General features: G+C 40.5%; 1 protein-coding gene across 3 annotated transcripts in view; it reads right to left on the reverse strand.

Annotated features, from left to right (window-relative positions):
* Positions 1 to 10932: 10932 nt before the first annotated feature.
* The window catches only part of LOC135212597 (serine/arginine-rich splicing factor 2-like), a 56111-nt gene continuing 48656 nt past the window's right edge, over positions 10933 to 18387 (reverse strand). For 2 of the 3 annotated variants that reach the window (XM_064246155.1, XM_064246154.1), the window contains exon 5: positions 10933 to 13261. In XM_064246155.1, coding sequence (XP_064102225.1) covers positions 13249 to 13261 — 13 coding nt within the window. In that variant the 3' untranslated portion in view covers positions 10933 to 13248. The remainder of the gene's footprint in view (positions 13262 to 18387) is intronic. The other variant, XR_010313936.1, reaches the window with a different exon arrangement.

Here is an 18387-nt window from a genome sequence, read left to right on the forward strand (position 1 = left end):
TCTGATCTGTAAAGTATAAGATTACTTGCCAGCAAGGCATCTGGGTTGAAACAATGTAATTCCTGTTACACTGTCTAGGAAAATAAAGGAACCTTGATTGTTGCAGAAATCATATCACGTTGGCCACCAGCCTTGTTTGTTTTCAACTCTCTCCCCTTGTAAGAGAGGAAGTCTTTCTTCCATATATAATTTGTATTGTGTAGGAACAATAATTAAAACTAACGGAATGCAGCTCACTCACCTGTAACTGGCCAGTTCAAGCATGATGGTCAATTTCTCTCCACTGCTCACTGGTACAGGAGAAAAAAAAGAAAGGAACAGTTATCACATCCATTCTCGCTTTCAAAATCAACATCTTAGATAAGATACACTGTCCTGCCAGGCCGGCCGTAGTGTTTCCCAACCTTTTCGAAGTGATTACCCCAAAATTCAATTTTGCAGTTACCAATTACCCCATTGAACCTATACCCAGTAATATTGGACTGGTTTCTTTTCACAGTCATCTGATGAACTGCATGGGTCATGTAGCCTGCTTTTGGTTGTATATATTTAAGGATCCAGCATAAATGCAATCTTTTCATTTTTATGCATATCAAAATCAACAATCACTATTACAGAATATTTAATGCATATTATTCAGTGACCACTTTGTTTGCTCTGGTTCTTCAGTGTGAGGGTTGAGCTTGCATTGCCTGTGCAAAGACCAATTTTTAATCAATTTGTATTTTTCATAGCTAACAAACTTGAGGTCTTAAAAATAGGATAATCTTCAAGCGAGGTCTTAACAATAGGATAATCTTCTAGCACTAGCTAGAAACTGGTAAAAACAATCAAAGATTGTAAAACAAGGAATCTGTAGCACCTGGCAACTCTTGCATATACGAGGTGGACGTTTGGTCATCAACCAAGCTCGGGCCTCCCCGATAAGCCAGGCTTTCTTCCAACCGAGGATATGAGAGGGGCGGCTAGAGGTGGGCAGTTAACATTATTGAGAATGTCATTTGTTCATACACGGAACAAACATTCGGTCTTAACAATAGGATAGACTTATACTTGGAGGGAGGTACAAGTATCCAGAACCGGCTGGGGATTCAGCCTGTCTGACCACCCTTCCAAGAAGATGAGTTCTAAGGAAGCGGGACTGAGCCTGTGAGAGAATAGACAAACAAGTATCTAAAACACTCAACCTTCTGGGATGAAACACAACGAGAGATGTCCAGAGGGGAGTAAGTGCTACTGAGAAACATTTGTTATTTGTATAGGAACACACATACTGCAACCAGTATCGCTGCCACACACACCTGTACCAGACCAGTTCCACCTTGAGACGTGTCAAATTCTTCAACCCACCTGCCAGAGAAAAAAAAACAAGAAAGGAGACCAGCAATCTTCCTCGCCCTCTTAGGTAAGATACCAACTGTCCTGCTGGGGGCACTGGATGAGTTATTCAACTTGATGGACAACCAACACCCCAAGGAAAAAGTGTCCAAGGATCTGTGGGCAATGTCCTTCAGGAAAAGGAAGTGAATGTGGTCTGCTTAAGCTAGGAACCAACATTCAAAACCCTATGAACAAACATTCTTCTTAATTGCCAAAGAGGAACTCATTCCTCTGACATGATATGCTCTAGCCTGCACAACCTCTGTAGCCAGAATGACAAGGAGGTCTTGGAAACTTCCATTCTGGACAGGCCGGTGCCAACAAAGTCAATGACCCTTGGTCTTGGGTGGAAAACCCTCAGATAGCACTGCAGAGCTTTGACAGGACAAGGCAAGAACTCATATGGATCACTATCCACCAATTCATTCCGGATTGGAATAAAAACGAGAAACTTTTCATCAGGAACCGGGGGATTTTGAGTCTTACCTACGAAATCTGGGACAATTCGAAGGCCAGGCCTCTCACCCTAGGTGCTGCCATGAAGTTAACTCTCTTCGAGGAAGTCAATGCAAACAGGAAAAACTGTCAAGTCAGATCTCCTATTAACTATTGACGTACTGGTTACACGGAACTCAAGTGAGACTACTCAAGACCAGAGTAAGATCGCACATTGCATATTTGAGCTCCTTTGTTGAATAGGACAGTACAACACTCCAAAACAACACCATTAATTCCCAGAATGTAGGTGTCTGAGCCTTAAAGGAGCAGGATCAAACCGAAGTTGGCCCTGCACTACCTGAAAGCTGAGATGGAGACTTTCATTTCTGCGAAAGAAAAGGAAATCTCAAAACAGCTCACTGACATTCGGAGTAGAGAAAAAATGTCGACGAACCCAACCATAGTAGGTGGCCCACTTGTCCCAGTAAACTGCTGACAAAGACCTGAGATAGCTAGGCATTTGGCCTGCTGCTTTGCGCAAAAACCTTCTCGCTTTCAGGAGATACTCGACAGTCTCCAGCCGTGAAGCAAGAGATTTTATTGCCTGGTGGAACCTTTCCACATGAGGCTGGTAAGGAGGGGTACATGAAGGATCTCTCTCAGAATAGCTGAGAGAAGATAAATTAGTTCTGAGAACCACTCCACCTGTGTACACGGGAATCGCCAAGGAAACCCTGAAATTTCTTGGGCTCATAAGCCTGCCCAAGACCTGATGGATCTGGCAGATTACTGTCAGTACCTGACATATCTGGCAGAACTGAGGGAATGCCTACCCTGGAGATTGTGCCAAAGATGCTAAAGAGCATCCTCTGTCTGAGGAAGAGGATCCTTGACTCCCAGTTTCTTGTTGCAGTGAGAGGGAAAAAAAAAGGGGGGTCTAACCTTGATCTTCCCTAAGGAAAAAAATGGTAAACCACTACTTCCTGCTTCAAAGACACTCTTCACATAGGTCTTTACTTCACTGTCTAGAATATCGGTCATCACAATCCTGCTTGGACGTAGCTAACTATGAGTTTCACAGAGGCATTGACTGTCAAAAGAGAGGAGCTGGCAGCAGAAAGGATTTTTCATCTCGTATTAACAATTCTGGGACAGTGAATAGCAGACTTCTAAAACCAGTCACCAATACGAGGCTAAACAGTCTTCAAAAGGCCAAAAAGATAATAGGGTACCCTATGGGGATGTCCTAACCCCCTAAAAAATCAACAGAGATTCTCCAAATCTCCTACTGTAAACTTTCACATGACAAGACAATAGGGCACCCTATGGGGATGTCCTAAACAAACAAAAATCAACACAGATATTCTCCAATTCTCCTACTGTACACTTTCACGACAAAGTGACTGCAACATAGAACTGGAAGTCCTTGAGCCGCCAAGGAGACATGCATCTCCAAGATTTCTTATAAGGTTATAGCTTATGATGACCTACCATCAGTATGCTACTCATCAGAGGAGTCGGTCTATAGGATTATGTAGGATGGATCCTACATAATTCGAAGGTAAGGGCACCAGAATACGAGTTACATTACTCATCTGGTAATCCATATGGAGAAAGGTTAAGCTAGGAATCGAACCTAACCCAAAGCAAAATTCTTAAAGCATGGGAAATTTTGCATAATCAAGAAGTTGGCTAGGCTGAGAACTCCAACACTTGGACTAGCAAAAATATAGAGAAATGTTTGCTCAATATAGGCTAGAACTAGGACCAAACACCTAGGCTAGTATAAATAGGACAGTGAAGGTTTAACTAGCGTACCCATTAACTGTCATTTTAGGTTAGCCTAAGAACTTATCCCCGTAGGGCTGTTGCACTAGAATGCTAAGCTAAGATAGAAAGGAAGGTTCTGGCCGAGACTAGAAATCCAAGGTTAAGAACTGAAGTATTTAGTGAAGCTAAGTACTGATCCAATTACCCTAGGTTAAAGTAGCATTGACTAGTTAAGTTAGGCTAAGAACAACCACTTAGACCATGTTATGGTAGCTTTAGACCAGGCTAAAAACTTAACCATTTCTATAAAGACTAAGGATCCTGAACTGGTTAGGTTAGCCAAGAACTTGGGCTAAGAACAGTACTTGGGCTTGGTTAAGGCTTCTGAATTATCTAGGTTAGGCTAAGACCTTAGCCCCTTAGGGTAGGTCATGTTAACTCCTTGCCAGGTAAGAATGCAATTACATACTTAGGAGTATTATTTTCATCAACCAGACTAACTACGAGGTAGTCTGACAGAAAGAAACATGAAGTGACATTCCAGTTTTATTCACAACTTCTGGGAATACATTTCGCAATGCCTGACTCCATGAATGGCAGGAAGTCTCTCTCTAAAGCCTAGAGTCAATAACAATAAATGCCAGCTTCACTGCTTAAACAACGGGCAATAAAGCATACAAACATTCCTTTTAAGTGAAGTTTCTCATTCCTTCGCAATACATTCCCTTCCTTCCCCCATAGATAAAAATGATATTTTTATGATAAAAATAAGGTTTTACGTATACTTACCTGGTAGTTACATATAGCTGTAGTCTCTGACGTCACGGCAGAATTTCGAATTTTGCGGCAGCGCTAATTGACTGGTCAGGTGCTTCCTGTACCCCCTCCCTCTACCGGGGAATGTAGAACTACCACAACTAAACCTCAGAATTTTTATGCCTACCTGTCCATGTGAGGGGAGGTGGGTGGGCTCTAATGATGTAACTACCAAGTAAGTTTACGTAAAACATTATTTTATCATAAAAATATTTTTACATATGCAATTTACCTGGTAGTTACATATAGCTGATTGGCACAGTTTGGAGGTGGGGCCATGGCAGCTAAACATATTTAATGAGGAATTTCTATTGGAATTTAGTAGTTCTCTTTTAGTCCTTACCTTTTAAGATAGCTGACTTGAAGGTTACTGCCTCTTAAGTCTGCTGATCTTGAAAGCCTTTGGTGGGGTATATGGAGCCACGCACCAAGCTATAGAAGTGTACCAGCATTGGCGTGATATATGGATCCGAGCGCCAAGCTATAGACATTTACATGTAGTCTAGGGCTAACCGATAATTATACGTCTGCTCATGGCAGAGGATTTTAATAAACCTGACAGTTCCCGATTGTTCAAGACATCCATGCTTGAATACTGAGGATAGCATGGCCTTGTATCCTTTGATAGTAGGAGTCGAGAGTTTCCTTTCTGTTTTAAGGAAAATAAGGAAGTTGCAACAGCTCTGACTTCATGGGCCCTCACTCTAGCCAGATCAACCTCTGGTTCTCCCAACTGAGAGTGAGCTTCAACTACTAAATCCCTCAAAAAAAAAGGATATTGCATTCCTTAGATATATCTCGAAGAATCTCCTGAACACCAAAGAGTGTCTGACCCTCCTCTTATTTGTTTGAGTCTTATGTATATAATACTTCAGGCCTCTTTACTGGACATAATTGTTCTCTCTGGTTTTTTTTTTTTTTTCTCTCTCCTACTAACTCTGAGAGGCCCTTTATTTCAAACGAACGAGGCCATGGTTGTGAGGGCGACCTCGTTCTTCTTCGCTAAAAAGCCAATCGTCGTCGACGTGCATATTGCTTTGTCTTGTGCAAATGCCACTCTTTTATCGATGGCGTGAATTTTTTTTTTTCACTTATCCTTTTGGCCGACGCTAGAGCTACTAAGAATAATGTTTTCCTAGTGAAGAATCTCCTGAAATGAGGTTGTTTGAGTAAATCTACTCGCTCTGGAAGTTTCCTCGGGTAGTCTATTAGAAGGTCCAGGATCTCCGGGAACCATTCTCATTCTGGCCAGAATGGAGCTATGAACGTCATTCTGACATTTGTGTGTTGCCTGAACTGCCCTGATCATTTTCATTGGAGGAAAGGCATAGAGGTCCAACTCCGACCAATCTAGCAGCATTGCATCTAAAGCGAACGCTTTCTTGTCGGGTACGGGGGAGCAATATATTGGCAATCTTGTTGTCTTTTCCATGGCAAACAAGTCCACTAGAGGTCTTCCCCACAGATTCCACAACTGCTGGCATACCTGTAAGTGCAGAGTCCACTCTGTAGGTAGTACCTGATTTCTCCTGCTCAACTTGTCCGCTCTTACATTGTATCTCCCCTGGACAAACCTTGTGAGCATTCTTGTCCGATTTTCTATCGCCCAGATGAGTAACTCCCTCGTCGCTTCACACAGAGAGGAGTGAGTCCCCCCTTGTTTCTTGATGTACGAGAGAGCTGTGGTGTTGTCGCAATTGATGACGACCACTTTTCCCTGTACTTCCTTAGCAAAGGCCTTCAATCCCAAATGTATTGCCTTTAGTTCTTTTAGATTTATATGCCACTGTCTTTGACTGATTGTCCACAAGCCTGACACTTCCTTCTTTCCCAGCACCGCTCCCCATCCTTGATCCGAGGCGTCTGAGAAGAATGCAAGGTTGGGGTTCAGTGGCCAAAGCGACAGACCCTCCTCGAGTCTTTTTTCTAAATTCCATCAAAGGAGATCTTGCTTTATTTCCTCCGTTATTGGAAAAACAAAAGTGTCTGGGACTCACTTTCTTTCCCAATTTGCTCTGAGGAAGAACTGAAGCGGTCTCATGTAGAGTCTTCCCAGTTACAAACTGTTCTATTGACGCTAAGGTCCCCAAAAGACTCATCCACTCGTTGGCTGAGCATATCTTTTTTGCTAAAAATTGATTGACTTTTCTCAGGCATGAACTCACTCTCTGTTCTGACGGAAAAGCTACCGAGTTCATCGTCACTCCAAGGTAACTTAAAATTTGGTTCGGAATCAGTCGAGATTTTTTGAAATTCACTAGAAGACCCAGCTCTTCTGTCAGTTGAATTGTCTTCTGCAAATCCTTCACACACCATTCTTTCGACTGTGAACGGAGCAGCCAGTCGTCTAAATAGAGAGCTACTCTTATTTCTTCTAGGTGTAACCACCTTGCTACTGATGAGAGGACTCTGGTGAATACTTGTGGCGCTGTGGATAGTCCAAAGCATAGGGCCCTGAACTGGTATGTCGTTCCCTGAACCACGAATCTTAGGTACTTCCTCGAGTCTATGTGAATTTTGTCTTGCTCACAAATTTGTTCAGGGCACTGACATCCAATACTGGTCTCCACCCTCCCGAAGCTTTCGGGACAATGAATAGGCGATTGTAAAAGCCTGGGGTGTTCTGATCTTTTACCAGCTCTATCGCTCTCTTTTCTAATAAAGAGCAGACAGTTCCTTTCTCAACGCGCAACATTTCTCTAAGTTTGACGAGTAAGCTGTCAAAACTATCGGTACCTTTGACAGAGGAGGATGTTTTACAAACGGAATCGAATATCCTTCCTTCAGTACCGATACTGACCATGGATCTGCTCCTCTTCGTTCCCAAACTTGCCAGAACTCCTGGAGTCTGGCTCCGACTGGTGTGTGAAGGATTCCCTGCTCATTTCTTAGAAGTTGTTGTCTTATTGGGCTTAGGATCGAACCTAACTCTAGGCCTCGATCTCTGCAATCCTCTTGTTGGTGCTCTGCCCCGAAAGGGCTTTTGCTCGACAACGAAGTCGTCGTGCCTTTCGGCTTCTTAGCCGATTAAGCTAAAAGGTCTTGAGTTGCTTTCTGGACCAGAGGCAGAAATTTCAGACACTAAATTCTTAGGAAAAAGGTTACACTTATCAAGTGGAGCGAACATAAGCGCCGACTTCTGGGTTCTTGTTACTCCCTTAGATGTAAATGCACACCAAAGCTGATGTTTCTCGAGGATCCCCACAGTTAATAAGGAAGCGATTTCAGTCGCTCCATCCCTTATGTATTCCTTTATCAATACAGGACATCACATTGGAAAAGTCACTAAAATGTTCATCTGACAGGTTAAAAGACTTTGCCTTCCTTCCCAAGGCGCCAATCGACCAATCCAAGAAGCTTATTACTTCCATAAGACTGAAAACCACCTTCAGCAAATGATCTAATTCGCAACTCGTAAAGAAAATCTTCGCTGAATTCAAAGCAGAACGTCTGGACGAGTCCACTAGGCTGGAGAAGTCTCCAAGAGAGGAGGCAGCGCCTCCCAGGGAGAAGGCTTCCCCAGTTTTGTACCAAACTCTGCTCTTAGTTAAGTCTCGAAAGGGAAACGAAACACGGTCCTACCTTGCTCCCTCTTTTCTCGCAACCACTCATCCATCTTTTTCAACGCCTTTTTAGCTGAAAGCGACAAAACCTGCTTAATGAATGTCGAAGAATCTGGTTTAGTATCCCTAGTATACTGGGATTCAGGTGAGGCGGGAGTGGCTGGCGAAAAAGATTCTGGAAAGTTATCTAGGAAAAAGTTGAGTAATTGTTTGTATGCTCCACCAACTGCACCAACTGCAGTGGCTCTTGAGACTCCTCCGGTAAAGTTCTAATTAAAGAAGGCGTAGAATTAAGAAGTGGTTGCTGCTTCTTACCAACTACCCCCCAAAAAAATTCTCTAATTTTTTATTCATTTCTACTAAGAATTTATTAGAATGCCCTGAAGAACCTGAAACTTGACTTGGTTTCGTAAACTCTCTCTGTTCCAAGTCAATCAAGTCAGGCGTATGGCGCCTGATACTACCGTATCAAAGCGCTTGGCCGAGTCCGAATCCGTGTGTCTGGTAGCTTGGTGTTTAGCGGCTGCTTCTTGAGAAGCCAGGCGCTTTGGCGTCTGGTGTAACGTGGTTGTCGTGTCATCAGGCTGGCGCTTCTCTACTCGCGTAAGCTCCTTCTCTTGTCTAGGTACATCAGACTGGCGCTTATCAGTCACCTCGCGACTGGAAGACTTAAGCTTCCTCCTCTTCTTCAACATCGGTCTCTCTACTTCCTCAGAAGTCGAAGAGAACGCTTCTGGCGCCTCCTAAAAACTACACAATGACTCTTCCACAGAAGCCGCGATCATCTTCTTGGGAATTCGTCCTTAAACCTCCAACCTCTGCGAGGCGAATCGTTTGCGCTCGAAGACGAAAGACACTTCTGCGATAGCGATACTCCTTGAACACCTTTATAGTATTGCTCTTCTGCCTCAGCCGAACTTGCGGCAGAATCGCCTGAGGGGACGACTGCTCGGATGTCAATTCCGCTAGTCTCCCTTCGGCTTTCGGCATGCCTCCTCCCAATGTCCGGGGAGTTTGGCAGGGGCCCAGGCCTAGGAGAACGAGAGGACCGAACAGCCGCCTCCTCCACTGCACCATCACTTAACACAACTTTTATTTTTATCTAGCATCAAAGTATGCGCAGATTCTCTTAATTTATCCATTGCTGCCATTAGCACACTAAATCTTAAATACATCTGTTCCCGTAAGCTGGCAACGGTGTCGGGTTCGGGAACAACGGTGTCAGGGTCAGGTAATATGTTAGGCGGATCTGGGTTAGACATAGAACAAGGAAAATCCTAACTCTCTAATTCCTGAGAAGCTAAGGAAGAAGTCCTAGATGAAGCTTTCCTTAATTTATCTTTTTCTAGCTTTCTCATATAACTCTCTAACTCCTTCCAGCCTTTATCAGTCAAATCCTTACATTCATCACGTTAAACTTATGCTACAGTTCTGACCACTGCAATTAACGCACAAAGTGTGCAGGTCTAACCTAGCTTTAAGTAACCTGGTTTTGCAACCCTTGCTGCAAACCCTAAAGTGAGATCCTGAATCTGACAAATTTGAACCCCGATGAAAATCACACAATTGTTGCCTATCTGGCTAAATAAAGATAAATAGCAACTGCCCAAAGCCAAATCACAGAGTACGTCACCAAATCGATGAGTATCCGTCGTGAAAAAACAAAGAAATTCCACCAAACAAAACCGGTGTTCCAGTTGCGACGGCAGAAAAATTCTGAGGTTTAGTTGTGGCAGTTCTACATTCCACGGTAGAGGGAGGGGGTACGGGAATCACCAGACCAGTTGATTAGCGCTGCCGCGAAATTCGAAATTCTGCCGTGACGTCAAAGACTACAGCTATATGTAACTACCAGGTAAGTTGCATACGTAAGATTAATATTTTGTACTATTAACCTATCAGGTTTTTTTTATAATTCCAGTAAACCTCCTTAAGTACAACATATGACACAAGTGACCAATGACAAATTACTTTAAATATGTAAACATCAATGCAGTGTCTACAACACTTACAGACAACCGGACATGTCTTCATGTATAATCTCCTCATACATGCAAGGAGGTCTACTTTCATAAAAAGTTAGATTGAAATTGCTTCAATCTTGTGGGAGCTCTTGCACTGATGACACATTAACATGACAAACTCCATTCCTGCACATCTATGAATAGGAAACTAGGTTTCCCATATTCTTTTCAAACCTATAGGAGTTTCAATGATAATGAAAGAAGATAATCTCTCAATGCACAGTGACCTACCTTCATGAAAAGCTTGACTAAAACCACTTCTACCATGAAAGAATGTAACCATGAGAACCACAAGTGACGGGCAATATCCCTTTATGCACATTAAGCATAATGATCCACCTCGAATTGGGGCCTTTAGACTGAGTTAAAACAATAAATGTCACAATCAATGATGAACAGACAGGGAAAACAGGGAAATAAGTCACCCCAATTTTGTCTGCATAGTAAACAATATCTCCTGAAACTATCAATCAATCATAAAAGTTCCCACCACACAAACACTAACATCAAGCAGGAAAGACATGTAGTGATGAAAAAATAAAATAAATTGATGGGGAATAAATATGAAACGAAACCCATTAAAAAAATGAAAAGAAATCCAGAAAAATAAAAATAAATATTACCAAGTCTTTTTCAAACCTTGCTATTCAGTTCAACAAGTAAACAAAATTGATGGCTGACCTGAAATTGTAGGATTCCACAGTTGCTTTTTACCATACAACGTCCCATCCTTGGGCATGTTCCTTAAGTAAGTGGATTTTGCATGTCCTGACATTCTCTTGAATAAACTATTTCAGTGCTTTAATAAGACTGTTTTCCTAATACATTTTTTGGTAGAGCTCAAACTGGTATTATGACTGTAAAAAAACAAGTACACCCCACAATGGTATAAAATTAGAAACTGCATTACTTTTTAAATAAGAGGTTACAAGAAAAAACTGTTTATTCCAAGCCTGATTTTTATTGAAGTTACAGTACTTACCTTAAAAAATGGCTTATGCTGCAGCTACAGAGATCATTCACTGACAGTACTGAGGAACAAATCTTATTTAAAATCTGGTTATGCAAGAGTGGTAACAAAATCTTCCATAACTGGAAAAATTTTCAATATTACATGGTGTATGACGAGTACCTTTAAAATTTTAATAGCATACACTTACAAACTCAACACTATGAAGTTGACTGGCTGCAAGCAATATAGACTTAGTATACCAAGGAACTTCCACTTCACGCTATTACATCAAAACACCGTGACTGTTCATTACTTTGTCTTTGTGGTAAAGACCAATACTGCACTAATTTTAATTATAAAATATATTAAACCATGTCTCCAAAATTACATTTACTTATTCAATTCATCCTTACAAAAATATACATCATTCAAGGTCTCTACATAGAGAACCATCCAAGTTACCATTTTTAATCACAATTTTTAATGGTCACCCAAAACAAAAGAAACCATGGTAGTCGAAATAAGGTACCTGAAAGGAAATAGAAAGATTAACAAGGTCTAACCCACCTTCCTACTAATGCTTACATACAAGAAAAATATCAACACAGGGGGCAGGCATTTGAGTCATAAAAAAAAGTTGGAAACGTGAACACTGATAACCAAATTTTAAAAGCTGATATCCAATCGATTTATATTTCAGTACATGTACAATACATCGTGGGAGGGAAAAATATAAATATCAGACTTGGAGAACAAAGGTTACTATTCTGGAAAAATTTCAGGTGAATTATGTATTTTCATGAAGATATCCCACAAATTTAGTAATGGGATAATTAAACTTCGCATTAATTTTCACTTCAGAGCCTGCATGGAGCCATTAGCTGTGTTCCCATTGCATTTTCCCTCTTCATCAACCCCGTCCCCAGCATCTACTCTGATTACCACAGCTGTAGCGTATCACCAGTCAGGTGACCGCACACAGCTGCCAGTCGCCTCCTCAGCATCACAGGGCACCACAGTCAGCAGTTAGAATAGAAAATTTAAGCTTTGTTATGTTAAACCTTATCCAATCTTGGTCCATTAAGATTATTCTAACATGAGCACAGAGGATATTCCCTAATATTGACAACTAAAAGGTTTTGTTTTTTATACTTATGCACTTCGTACTGGTGCATTAATAAGCAAAATAAAAAGACAGAAAGAAAATGTGGTAGCAAGGGTAATAGTTATAGAAGAGTAAGTTTGTAGAATCATGTTGGAATACAAAGCTTTGAAAACAAGAAGAACCAATAATGGAAAAGAAAAGTAGGGTAGAAGGATAGACTGAAGTAACTGAATACAAAATGTCAGGTGTAGAAATGGTTAAGGGTAGGGAGGAGTGATCTGGTGCCCTGCGAGCAAGAACTGCGCCCTGCGGCCCCCCCGACGGCTGCATGCCTGACTGGCTCTGCCTCGGCTCCCGCCATAACACTGCACTACAGCAACCCGCCATACTCCACAGCAACACAACAGCAACAACTGCCACGCCCTGTGCGCGTAGAAATATACATCAGCACATGGCTACCAAAAGGGTAGTAAACACAAATACTCCCATACCATCAACCTTCAGGCATGTGGAATATGAAAGGCTTGTCTCTGTGTGACCATGTCAATATTTTATTTCCTAGGCATACAAAGTTACTTTGCACATGGATAATGTAATCATAACAAAAATTCTGAAAGCTTTCTTTAATGGGTAATAACATGTGCTGCATTCTATTTCTTTTACAACCAACTTTAAACACTGCAAAAATTAAACATGCTTAATCTATGTCACAAAAATCAGAATATATGGTACATTTTAGGGTACCAGTACATTCTGAAGTATATGAATAAGTATATATAAGCCTTAAAATAAAACAAACTTCATAGATTGAACTTGGCTCCTAACAGTAATTTTTTTAAAAAATGAAAGTACACAAAGTGAGCAACATACATACAAACCCAGTTTTGCTTCTCAACATCCTGGAAATGATGAACATAAATCTATCATCAATTTTTCCAAATGACTGAAATGTAATGACTGAAAACATAAAACCCCTTGTCTATTTTCATCTAAGGAAGATGTCAAACTAAACAGAAAATAAAAACTAAAAATGAAGGGGAAAAACATTAGACAGTGCTAACACCAGCTGTGTCCTGACTACTACAACAAAGTCAGACAAAGTTAGTACCTGCCCAGTATGCCAAGACTGCAAATATCTGGACAGGGTGTTATGCCACAAGTAATAGCACTATCTTTTCGCAGCCTCATAACACTTCCATTTCACTCCATTGACCTGTAAAGAAATAAGTGTATATTAAAATACTTCAAATGTAGCATAAAACAAAAATTCACAATTCACACTCACATTCACACACAAAATTCAATTAAATGTGAATAAAACTTAGAAAAAGTCTAACCAGGATCAAATACAGAGAGAGAGAGAGAGAGAGAGAGAGAGAGAGAGAGAGAGAGAGAGAGAGAGAGAGAGAGAGAGAGAGAGAGAGAGTCATCTCTATTACATAACCTTGTATGAAAGTCAAAGTCCAATTTCTACTAATTTGTTCCTCATATTACTGATATCCGTTGTAAAAATACTGAACCATATCACTTAACTGACATCTTTCCTACCATAAGGCCCAAATGGATTAAAAATATATAAGATTAATAATTACAAACAATTCATCAACCCTTCAATCATACATATGTCTAATTTTGTTTTCCATGATGTTCCCTGAATCACCCATCTTTCACATCACTCTGAATCACTAATCTTTCATTATGTCAAAGTGTTACCAAACACAAGCAGTCCATACCCTTAGGTATATATAAAGTATTAACTTCTTCAGTTCTTCAGGGTTCTAAAGTGCTTTCCCAAACATAAGCAGTCCATAACCTTAGGTATATATGAGGGCCTCAGAACCACAGAGTTGTAAACGCCACCCCCACCAGTATTGAGTTAGGCATACCAGTAGATTTGGCAAAGTTTTCTCTGTCTATTTGTTGCATTTCTATGCTATTCAGGAGTTTCAAAAAGGTCAAAATCCCTACTTGAGCAGTAGGAATTATCGATTTTGTCTACATGAATGAACGTGGTGTCGAGCGGAGGTTACAGCCTCAAAGAGCTCAGTTAGAACCACAAGGAAGCACGTTCGCAGCTCAAGAGTGAGCCAATGCGAGCGCGCGTCACTAAGCGGGTAGTCAGTTCTAAGCCAATCAGTATATTTCCCCATAAGGCCCCCGTAAGTGTCGGCCAATCACTGCACAGTTTACAATCTCCGCTATTGTTTACATTCCCCACCTGCCCTTATTTTCAAGTTCTTTAGCAGATGTACAGTATTTTCATGGTTAGTACAGATTAATATAATTGCTTTTCTTAGAGAAATAGTATTTTTCTATAATTGTTTTGTTCGATTATTATTATGATATTGGTGATTATTTTAATGGCTAAACACTATGATGATGGAACGTTATCATGGTCAACATCACTATTACTAATATTACCGTATTATCATTATTATTTGCTATTATCATTAATAATATTATCAATACTCCTATTATTATTATGGTGAGAGTACACATTTTATTATAATCATTATCAATATTATTAACCAATATTACTGTATTACCATTATTATTGATATTTTTATACAGTGGTACCTCGAGATACGAAATTAATCCGTTCCGAGGCGGCCTTCGTATCATGAGTTTTTCGTATCTTGAACCGCATTTTACACGTAAAATGCCTAATCCATTCTAAGCCCTACAAAAACACCACAGGAAATCATATTTCCAGGCCTACAACACATGTTCTAGGGTTACGACGCCGATCTGACGGAAGAAATGACTCCAAAAAGGCAAAATACTGTACATACTCGAGTAATATTCAACTGCATGTAACGTTCAACCCCATTTTTACTGCATATATTAGGACTTTAGCATATGTCCCTTAGCAATAAGCCTAGCCTATGTTAGCGGTTGCTACTGTAGCCTAGTCTATGATTCTGACATCTAAACCTAAGAAGCTAAAAGCTTAGAATATGCCAATAAAATGTATAAATAATCAGTATGTACTCATTTCAAATAATTAATCATTAACTACAATACACAAACAAACAAAAAAAAACTTCCAATCATTTGTTTACATTCAGCTCTTACGAGTACCGAACGAAGGCCAAGCAATCACTTTTCCTAGGACACAGTAAGCCATTTTCATTAGTATCTCTCTTCAACTAATGAAACTACCAAACAGTATACAGGCAGTCCCCGGGTTACAATGGGGGTTCCGTTCTTGAGACGCGTTGTAAGCCGAAAATCGTCGTAAGCCAGAACATTGTCAAAAATCCTAAGAAAACCTTACTTTTAATGCTTTAGGTGCATTCAAAACTAGGTAAACTGCATTCTTATTGCATCTTTCATGAAAAAAAAATCTTTAAATATTAATTATTTTGCATTTTTGGTGCCATATTTCATCTGCCAGATCAGCGTTTGTAGGCGTCATAACTCTGGAACATGCGTCGTAACCCTGAAAATAATTTATGAAGAATATAATTGAAAAGCGTCGTAACCTCGGAACGTCGTAACCCGGGGACTGCCTGTAATAACCATTCAATTCTATTCTTTATTCTATCTTTACCTAATGGAGATACCGAGTTACTGACAGCTTTAATGAAACTTATAACATAATATTAAAACAGAAGAATTCTAAAAAATACGTTTGTTGGCTTCGGTGATAGTAGTCTGATTTATTTTATATTTTATATCTAATTCCCAATTTATTTTTATTAAATGTATTGCATGTACTAATTTCAAATAATTAAGTAACCATTAACTATTAAAAAAACTTCCAAACTTGTTTACATCCAGCACTTACGAGTACCGAACGATCACCAAGCAATCCCTTTTCCTAGTTCACAGTAAGCCATAAATTTTCATTATCTCTCTTCAACTACTGAAACTACCAAACAGTATTATAACCATTCATTTCTATTCTTATTCTATCTTTACCTTTTTTTTTTTTTATTAAATGTATTGCATGAATAAGTTTTTCAATTTACAGCATCCTTTTACCAATAGAATACATAAAGCACAAGGGGTAGATGCTGACCAATGGGAGAGCAGGATCTTATGGGGTGACTAGCATCAGGAATCAATGGGAGAGCGGGAGGATGGTGGCGAGTTTACTCAGTTGGCGGGGCGCTAGTTTTAAAATTGTTCTCGGTGGTCCGGGCGAATCTCGGGACTTTGCAGCAACAACCTTTCGGAACTTGAGCAATTTTCTTATGTAGAGCCGTAAAATTTTTCGTATTTGCTTTCATATCTCAAGTTTTTTGTAAGTTGAGCCTTTCGTATCTCGAGGTACCACTGTATTATTATTATTATTATTATTATTATTATTATTTTTTTTTTTTTCAATTCGACTGGGTGGTATTTTTATAGTGTGGGGTTCCGGGTTGCATCCTGCCTCCTTAGGAGTCCATCACTTTTCTTACTATGTGCGCCTTTTCTAGGATCACACTCTTCTGCATGAGTCCTGGAGCTACTTCAGCCTCTAGTTTTTCTAGATTCCTTTTCAGGTATCTTGGGATCATGCCTAGTGCTCCTATGATTATGGGTACAATTTCCACTGGCATATCCAATATCCTTCTTATTTCTATTTTCAGATCTTTATACTTATCCATTTTTTCCCTCTCTTTCTCTTCAACTCTGGTGTCCCATGGTATTGCGACATCAATGAGTGATACTTTCTTCTTGACTTTATCAATCGTCACGTCTGGTCTATTTGCACGTATCACCCTATCTGTTCTGATGCCATAGTCCCACAGGATCTTTGCCTGATTGTTTTCTATCACTCCTTCAGGTTGGTGCTCGTACCACTTATTACTGCAAGGTAGCTGATGTTTCTTGCACAGGCTCCAGTGGAGGACTTTTGCCACTGAATCATGCCTCTTTTTGTACTGGTTCTGTGCAAGTGCCGGGCATTTGCTTGCTATGTGGTTTATGGTTTCATTTTTCGTATTGCACTTCCTACATATGGGAGAGATGTTATTTCCATCTATCGTTCTTTGAACATATCTGGTTCTTAGGGACTGATCTTGTGCCGCTGTTATCATTCCTTCAGTTTCCTTCTTTAGCTCTCCCCTCTGTAGTTATTGCCATGTGTCATCGCTGGCTAGTTCTTTAGTCTGTCTCATGTATTGTCAGTGCATTGGTTTGTTGTCCCAGTCCTCTGTTCTGTTTATCATTCTTCTGTCTGTATATTTCTGGGTCTTCGTCTACTTTTATTAGTCCTCCTTCCCATGCATTCTTTAGCCACTCGCCTTCACTGGTTTTCAGACATTGCCCCAGTGCTCTGTTCTCGATGTTGACGCAGTCCTCTATACTTAGTAGTCCTCTCCCTCCTTCCTTTCGTGTTATGTATAGTCTGTCCGTATTTGCTCTTAGGTGTAGTGCTATATGTTTCCAGGTTTTATGATCTATGCTGCGGAGTTCTGCCTTCGTCCATTCCACTATTCCTGCGCTGTATTTGATTACTGGCACTGCCCATGTGTTTATGGCTTTTATCATATTTCCGGCATTGAGTTTTGACTTGAGTATCGCCTTGAGTCTCTGCATATATTCTTTCCTGATCGTGTCCTTCATCTCTTTGTGTTTTATATCCCCTCCTTCCATTATTCCCAGGTATTTGTATCCAGTCTCATCTACGTGTTTGATGTTGCTCCCATCTGGTAGCTTTATCCCTTCGGTTCTCGTTACTTTGCCTTTTTGTATGTTGACTAAGGCGCATTTTTCTATTCCAAACTCCATCCTGATGTCCCCAGATACAATCCTTACGGTCTGGATTAGGGTATCTATTTCCTTGATGCTCTTACCATACAGTTTGATGTTGTCCATGAACATCAGATGGTTGATTCTGTTGCCTCTTTTCTTGAGTTGGTACCCGGCATCCATCTTCTGTAGTACTTTTGTCATGGGTATCATGGCTACTACGAAGAGTAGTGAGAACAGTGAGTCACCCTGGAAGATCCCTCTCCTGATATTAACCTCTGCTAGTCTTATTCCAGAGCTTGTAAATATTGTATTCCATGCATTGTTGAGGAAGCTGATGGTGTTTTCCTCTGCCCCATATATTTTCAGGCATTCTATTAGCCATGTGTGTGGTATCATGTCGAAGGCTTTCTTATGGTCTATCCATGCCATGCTTAGGTTGGTTTTCCTTCTCCTACTGTTCTTCATTACCATTTTGTCTATCAGGAGCTGGTCTTTTGTGCCCCTACACTTCCTTCTGCAGCCTTTCTGTTGGTGGGGGATGGTGTTTGATATACAATTCTGGAGTTGTTCTGCTATTCGTGGGTATAGGGCCTTGAAGTTTTTGAGCCAGTATCCATGGACTTCATCGGGACCTGGGGCTTTACAGTTTGG

This window comes from Macrobrachium nipponense, chromosome 41 (genome assembly GCF_015104395.2).
Source record: "Macrobrachium nipponense isolate FS-2020 chromosome 41, ASM1510439v2, whole genome shotgun sequence".
Lineage (NCBI taxonomy): Eukaryota > Metazoa > Arthropoda > Malacostraca > Decapoda > Palaemonidae > Macrobrachium > Macrobrachium nipponense.